The sequence below is a fragment of the Spermophilus citellus genome (genome assembly GCF_964194105.1).
Source record: "Spermophilus citellus genome assembly, chromosome: 1".
Classification (NCBI taxonomy): Eukaryota; Metazoa; Chordata; class Mammalia; order Rodentia; family Sciuridae; genus Spermophilus; species Spermophilus citellus.
Genome location: NC_138182.1, coordinates 2,768,152 through 2,775,624, shown reverse-complemented (window position 1 = coordinate 2,775,624; position 7,473 = coordinate 2,768,152). Strand labels below are relative to the sequence as shown.

The following is a 7,473-nucleotide window of genomic DNA, read 5'->3' as shown; positions in this document are numbered from 1 at the left end:
AAAGAGCCAGCCACCTCCTGTCATACTTGTTTCAGAGGCAGCTATGGTGCTCCACCTACCTTTAGCCCTGTGGGACATTAGCTGTGGCTTCCTGTGTTCCCCTCCTCAACTCCTTCCAAGGACCTCAGCTGTCAAGCATCTGCCCAGTGGGGTCCCACTCTCAGATTCCTCCTATGCACTCTGGTTCTGGGGCGCAGAGCCAGCTCACATCCTAGACTGCTGACGACTGCCCAGTCTGGCTGTTGGCACTGTCAAGTTCATTTTTCGGACTTACAGACAGACACCAGTAGGGCAGCCTTCCTTCACGTCATTTCAATACCGACTGTTATGGTTTAGATGAAGGTTCCCCAAAAGCTCATGTGAGACAGTGCAATAAGGTTTAGATCCTAAAAGCCTTAATCCAGTCATTGAATCATCCCCAATAGGGATTAACTGAGTGGTCACTGAAGGCAGGTGGGCTGTGGCCTTGGAGTACATATTTTGTATCTGGAGAGTGGAGTCTCTCTGTGTGGTTCCTGATCATCATGTGAGCCGCCTCCCTCTACCACACTCTTCTACCATTATGTTCAGCCTCACCTCAAGCCCTGAGGAACAGAGCCAGCTGCCCGTGGATTGAGATCTCTGAAACCGTGAGCACCCTGATAAACTTTTCCTCCTAAAAATTTTCTGGTTAGATCTTTCAGTCACAGCAGCAAAAAAGCTGACTAAAACACTGAGTAGCCACTGTGGAAACTTTAATATAAAGTTTTCACCAGAAGCTGCATGCTTGTGTAGGCCGATGACTGCTCCTTCCTCAGCTTCCTGGCTTCTGGTGTTTTGTCCTGGGATCCAACAGTTCCCATGTGGAGGTAGTGCTGCTTCTGTCCTAGAGAAGGGAAGTTTAGGTTCTGAGTAGCCACCCACGGTGATGGTGACAGCAGCCCGCTTCAGGATAAGAAGGAGGATAAGTAGCACCAAGTGCCTGGAGAGGCCTGCTGCTAACTTCCAGAAGGCCAGTGGGGGAGGGGAGGCTGAGTAGGACCTGGGCCCCGGGGCCTTCCCACGGGAGCTGAGGAGTGAGTGTGTCTCGGTGGGAGACAGTGGGTCTAGCCTGTAGCCTCATTAGGGGGACTGCACTCACCTTGATGCTAATGCCATGCGTGGCAAGGTCCTGGCGCAGTGTATCACATGCCTCCAGCAAGGGCCGCCTCTCCAGGAGCAGCTGTCGCCGGGCATCCCCAGCGGCCTCGGGTGTGGTCAGTGCATACTGCCGGACCTTCAGCCGGAAGCGCACCAGCTCATCCACCACGCTGTGCAGAGTAGCCACACTCCTGTCTCCTGAAAGGCACTGAGCGCAAGGCCACACTGCAGAGTGTGCAGTGAGCAAGTCTTCCTGGTAACCTAAAGCTGGCCCTGCTGGGGACCTCAAGGGGATGAGCCACGGGGGTCTGGCTCCACTCCACTCGGACGAGTGCCTGTTGTCCCAGCTGAACTGACACCCACTCAGGAGTTAGAGGAAGGGCCCTGGAGCCCAGCCCCACCAAGGCCTTGGGAGCCATGCAGGGATAAAGCAGGGAGGTGGGATAGCGCCTCAGCGCCACCCTATCCTGTCATCTGAGGAGAGTCCAGAAGTCTGAGCCTGGGGTACTCATGAGGACAAAGCCGTCCACTGTAACCAAACGTTTAAGATGCTGTAGAAGTTGAATGGCTTACTGTGCGTTCATGTGCACATACACACTAATTCAACACAGAGGTTCCTGCACTGAGGGGTGCACAGGGCATGTGCACAGGGTGGCAGCTGCTCAGCCTGTGACTAGCTGGGTAAACATCACCAAAAGTGGGGCTTCCCGTGAAAACCAGATTTAGAAGTCATGGCTCCCTCCACCCCCAATTTCTACCCCTGCTGTGGAGATAAAAATGAACCATGTTTTATAACTTCACAAAGTCTACAAAGCCTCATACAACCCTCAATCACTACTTTCACAATAAAAGAGGACATTGGTTGCTACAGAAATGTGAGTGTAAAGTGGTCCCAGACAGCAGCCCTGAGGTGGGGGAAGGTGAATGAGTTCTTTTGATAAGGGTCAGGCACAAGTTGGCCACGTATATTTTCACTATACAGACTCTGGAAAGCCTTGTCTAAAAATGAATGTACGTGCTGTAAAGCCCTGGTCATTTCAGGTCAGTAGAGACTTGTGTCCAGACAGACCCTGGACTCCATTAAGGCGAGCCAGTCTACCAGATGATGGGCAGGTACCCGAAGGAGCCAGACTTGGGAGCAGCTATGGAGATACTATAGTCCTCTGTTAAAACAATCAAAGGAATTCATAGTAGTAAAAGTCCCGAGAGAGGAGCCAGGCTCAGGGGCACAGAGGGCAACCTGGACCAGGGACCAGGCCCAAGTCCCCAAGCAGCAGGGGGGGCTCCTGGGTGCAGGTCACTGAGCAAAAATGGCAGTCCCCTGTTAAATTAGTAAACAGCTCTACCCCCAAAGCCAGCAGAAGACCCTGACAGAGACTGTAAAGGCCTCAGCAGAGACGGGCTGCAGTGCAGCCAGAGAGGGCAGGGTTCAGCCCACCTTGAGGAGGATCCTGCACATGCGCAGTGCTGGCCTTTCTGTATTAACAAGAAAAGCATGTGCATGTAGAGTGTAGAAAGGACTCTGACCGGCTCTTTCCTCATCCTTCCTGATCAGTCCTGGGTGTAGGTGCTTTTGGGTATAGCAGTGTAAGGTAGGTGAGGAGGAAGAGGGGACCACATGGGGTCCAGAAGTGTCCGTGCAGTAGGCAGCCCCAGGGGTAGGATGACAGCCCCACAGGATGGAGAGCTCCTGCACTGAGGGGTGTGCAGGGCATGCGCACAGGGTGGCAGCTGCTCAGGGAGACCTCATGAGTGGATTTGTGGAGGTGCCAGGGACTGAGATGTTGATGGTGGTCCTTGAATTGCAGTCAACATAGATGGATGTAGTGAAGTTCGATCGTATAAGTGCCCCAGCATGGCACCCTATGAGGCCTGGCGCTGCCAGCTCACCCTGTGCTCCGTCTACACATCTGGAAACCCATGGCAAAGAAAAGGCCTCCCTGGGAGCAGCCAACAGAGCTGCAGCCTCACGCTTGTAATTCCACAAGGACATGTCCATGGACATGGCCAGGGGCCAGAAGCTTCACTAGCCACAAACCATGAAGGCCGACACACAGGGAACCTGAGTCTGTGCTGACAGAAGTGAGAGGCCGTGAGTGAGGAGAACGCACAGCCTCCCACTTACAGGAAGAAGCCCATCACAGTGAAGCCCGGCAGCCCCACCCTCAGGAGGTGGTCCATGTGTCACCAGGAAAGGACACGTGGGCCTGGTTCTGCCATCCTGTCAGAGACACACAGCCAGCGCTGGGGCCCAGACTGAGGAAAGTCCCAGCCAGGCTGGGTTGGCTGGGAAGACCTCTCTGGGCGTGGGGAAGCCAGCAGGGTGCCTGAGACCAGAGGGGCTAGTGGCAGCCCACCACGTCTCGCACTCAGGCCAGCAGCTTTCTCTCAAATGACTTGGGGACAGTGTTTACTCCTGTAAGTGTCATCTTTCTGTAATTTCCAAGTCTCCAAACAAGACTGTGGCTCAGGTCAGACTCTGGCTCTGCTCACACGTCAGCCCTCAGCAGAGTGCCAATGAGGTATTGGCTTGAGTGGGTTTATTTTTTTGAGAAAAGTAATACATTTTAAAAGTAATACGTGAACATAAAATGTTAAGTTGGCACTGTAGTCAACCCTAAAATGAGCATTTAAAAAGGAAAACAGGCTGGGGTTGTGGCTCCGCAGTAGAGCACTCGCCTAGCACTTGTGAGGTCCTGGGTTCGATCCTCAGCACCACATAAAAATACATAAATAAAATAAAGGTATTGTGTCCATCTACAGCTAAAAAATAATTATTAAAAAAAATAAAAAGGAAAAACAGCTATTGAACCATCATGTGGGTACTCTAGAGCTTTTTAAAAGATAAAGACATACCTGTTGTTTTACTAGAGAAATTCCAACAGTCTCAAAAAACTGCTCAATGTAGGAGACGATGGCACCAAACACAGCAGGGCTCCTGGGACCACCAGGCTCCTGGAAGGAGTGCACCACAATGGCTCTTAGAGCAGCCTGAAGGCCAGCAGAGCGCACATCAGAGCAGCCTTCAGCGGCCCCTCTGTGGATTGAGGACACAAGCTTGCTCCAGCAACCCCAGTCTCTTCAGCAAGCCACGCCACCCGGCATACGCTGGGCAGCTCCAGGCCTCGATGCACCCGTCTTTCAGGCTCCTGTGGGTTTAGCATGGCTATGGGTAAGTGGAAGGCCATGGGAACTGGGCTGGATTTCTGAATTTGAGAAAACCTAAAAGGTATATGGCAGGCACCAGCGTAGAGGCCCTATGACAGCAGAGCCTTGTTTCTGGGAACCCTTGGAGCAGCAGAAGCTGGGGCACAAGACTCAGAGGCCACCTGACCTCCCTACCCTGGACACCCTCATGACCAAGGATTGCTGGCGTGGCCCCTGGTACTTGGTGTTGCCTTTAAACAGCTCAGTGAGTGCTGTGTGTGCAGTAGGCAGTGAAAGCTCCTCCGAGAACCAAGCACACTTTGCACCTAAAGAGGTGGCATACTCCAAAGGACTGGTCCTGCAGTGACCCTGAGGCCCAGAAAGGGTTGAGACCCTGTTAGGTGGCCAATGGAGTTGGGGTCCCAAAGTATAGTTTCCTCCCCATTTCAACCAGCTCCAATCCACCCCATTCCAAGCCACAGAGAGGGTTACCCAATACCTATGGTGGCAGCCATGCCCTCTGTGTGCCAGGAACCCATGCATGTGCTGTGTGTACTTCCATATTTACTTCTGGAGGCACAGGGTGCTGTCTCCACCAACAAAAGCAGGAACTCCAGGATTCTTGCAGAAGGAAGGGCTCACTGGTACGTACCCAGATGCTGCCAGCTACAACAGACAAGTCTCTCCAGACAGCTGGCAGAGTTGGCACCTGTTCCTTCCTCATGAGAAACCCCTGACCTGTCACATCCAGCAGTGGGATGGAGGGCTGTGTGTCCTTCAAGTTACCTTAGTGACTGCTCTGAGCTGTCTATTCCCATGGTGCACAAGGTCCAGGATGGTGCCAACTGCCCTGGATGTGTCAAAGTCATCTGCCAATGCAGCCTTCACGGCCTCCTTGGTGCTGGTGAGCCTGAGGAAGAAGGAAGACTCACCTACTCCCACAGGGAACAGCGAGGACCTGGGCCTGGCCAGGCACCAACCCATGCAAAGCTCAAACCCCTCCCCAAGAAGGGCCAAGAATTGTACTGTGGGGACCCCCTCCTAGGTCACACACACAGTCTCATCAGAACCTCATACATAACATCAGCTGCAAGTCATGTGAGCCAAATGAAAACTCTCAAGTGGACGTTCCTGAACCCTTGGGTCTGAGTGCCCAGCATGTGGAGGACAGTGAGAAGTGATGACTTAAGATGGCAGCTGCCCCTCAACTGACTCATCACAGAAAGGGGTGGCTAGGGGGCCACAGGTCTCAGCCCTGTCTGACCTGGTGATGGTGAGGGGCCACGGGGGACCACAGTCTCAGCCCTGACTTGCTGATGGTGAGGGGCCATGGGACAATGTGGAGAAGCCCAGCCCCAGGAGCAGGGGAGGAGTGGAAGCACCCAGCTGCCAGCTCCAGGTGGGCTCACCACAGGGGCATGAGGCGGGCCAGGCCAGACCTGCCTGGGGGATCCTGACACTGGTCCCCAGCAGCTGTGACTTTCAGCTCTGAAAATAGGGAACCCATGCCCAGAGTTACTCTGGGCAGCAGGGCTCAGGGGCCTAGAGTTGCCCGGACCAGGACAGTGAGAGCCTCTTCCTCTCAGGATCCTGGCCAGTCACCAAGGACCCTCAACTGCACTATCCCCTGCTGTTCCAGGTCCCTCTCCAGAATGTATGAACAAAACCCTGTCCTTACTTGTGTCCCCTCTGTGACAGCCTCTGCTGTCTCTTTTTGCAGTCACACTTCCCCAAGAGCCAAAATCCTCAACCTTCTACTCCCAGCCCTGACCAGGGGTCTCCATGGTACCTTTCCTCTCTTCCTCCTCTACACATGGTGGCCCTGTGTGTCCCCCATATACTCCGGACACTGGAGCTGTCCCTGTCCTGCCATCCCCGTCTCTGCCCTCTCCTACCTGCTAGCCACTTCCCTTGCTGTCGCTGGTGTCCTCATCTCCCTGCCTTTCTGCTGGCACCGGCCCCTCATTTGTTACTGGTGCTCTCTCCTGACCCGCCTTCAGACTCTTGCTTTGGCAAATAAAAGGAGGGGCTTCTGGGTGACCTTGAGGCCGGGTGGGGCTCTGTGGCCACTCTGTGGCAGCAGTGATGGCCACTTCTGGGCCAGTGCACGAGCTACAAGCACTATCAAGGGAGTAATGGTGGCTGCTGATCAGCCTGGCCCCAGTGATGATGCAGAGAGGCCCTTTACTGACCCACGGGGAGAAGTAAACACTGTTTGAGCCACTGATATTCGGGCTATTTTGTCACCAAGTACAGATGGGCCTCTCTGCCTCAATGAAAATGACCATCCTGTATGCCTGGGTTTCCTTCTTGTACCTCCTGAACCGGTGAGCAGGGCCATTATTACCCACGACAGATAACCTGTACTCCTTCGTCCCCTGCCATGGATGGGGTCAAGGTGCTGGTTGAGCTCCAGACACAAGCCACCTCTGCACTCAGGCCCACCACTCTGGGCTGCCAGATCGCTGGAGTGGCAGGCAGTCCCGTCCCCACCAACTCCAACTGAGTCCAGGTGCTTCATCCTCCTAGGAATTCCTCTTGGAGTGTATGTCCTAGTAATGTCCCAAACACAGGTGACTGGCTGGCCACAGCCTTTCCTGTCTCCAGAGAGAGGCTTTGGTGTCCACCGACCTTCAGTGTCTCCCCTCCCAGGATATTCTACCCACAGTGAACCCCAAGACTTTCACATGTTTAGTGGATGGAATGAATATGAGCACAGTCACCGTGCAGAGGCAGCAGGACTGCAGCTGTAGCAGAGCGTGCGCCTACTAAATGTGAGAGCCCCTTCCTCCCACTCATTGTCCACCCCTTAGGTGAGGCTTGGTCTCCAGCCCTCAGCCACATTCCTCCTCAGGCAACTGGAGGGCACTGGTGGGCTGGGTACCCTCGAGTTATAGTCACAGAGTCCTGTGGGCCCACCTTGCTGTGATGTGCCCATTTTTCTAATGGATGAACTTATCCAACAGTGAAGTCACAGAGATGGGGACACCACTCTGCCAAGTCCAGGCAAAACCAGTCCAGGCGTATATGTTCTTTATAACCTTCACAGCCACCCACAAGTGACACCACAGGCCTGCCCAAGGCCACAAAGCCAATGAGGGGCACCATGAGCTGGGAGTGTCCTACTTCCACATTGCCTCAATTCTCTGGCAAGTGGCCCAGGTGTGGCGCCCAGAGGAGTGCTGATGTCAGCCACCCTGGCTGTGG

General features: G+C 54.1%; 1 protein-coding gene across 6 annotated transcripts in view; it reads right to left on the bottom strand.

Moving 5' to 3' along the window:
* Nucleotides 1-712: 712 nt before the first annotated feature.
* CARS2 (cysteinyl-tRNA synthetase 2, mitochondrial) overlaps nt 713-7,473 on the bottom strand; it is a 37,053-nt gene continuing 30,292 nt past the window's right edge. For all 6 annotated transcript variants that reach the window (XM_081306724.1, XM_081306726.1, XM_081306725.1 and 3 more), the window contains 4 exons: nt 5,053-5,176; nt 3,976-4,074; nt 1,121-1,327; nt 713-865 (listed from right to left, as the gene is read on the bottom strand). In XM_081306724.1, the coding sequence (XP_081162850.1) occupies nt 794-865; nt 1,121-1,327; nt 3,976-4,074; nt 5,053-5,176 (502 nt within the window). In that variant the 3' untranslated portion in view covers nt 713-793. The remainder of the gene's footprint in view (nt 866-1,120; nt 1,328-3,975; nt 4,075-5,052; nt 5,177-7,473) is intronic.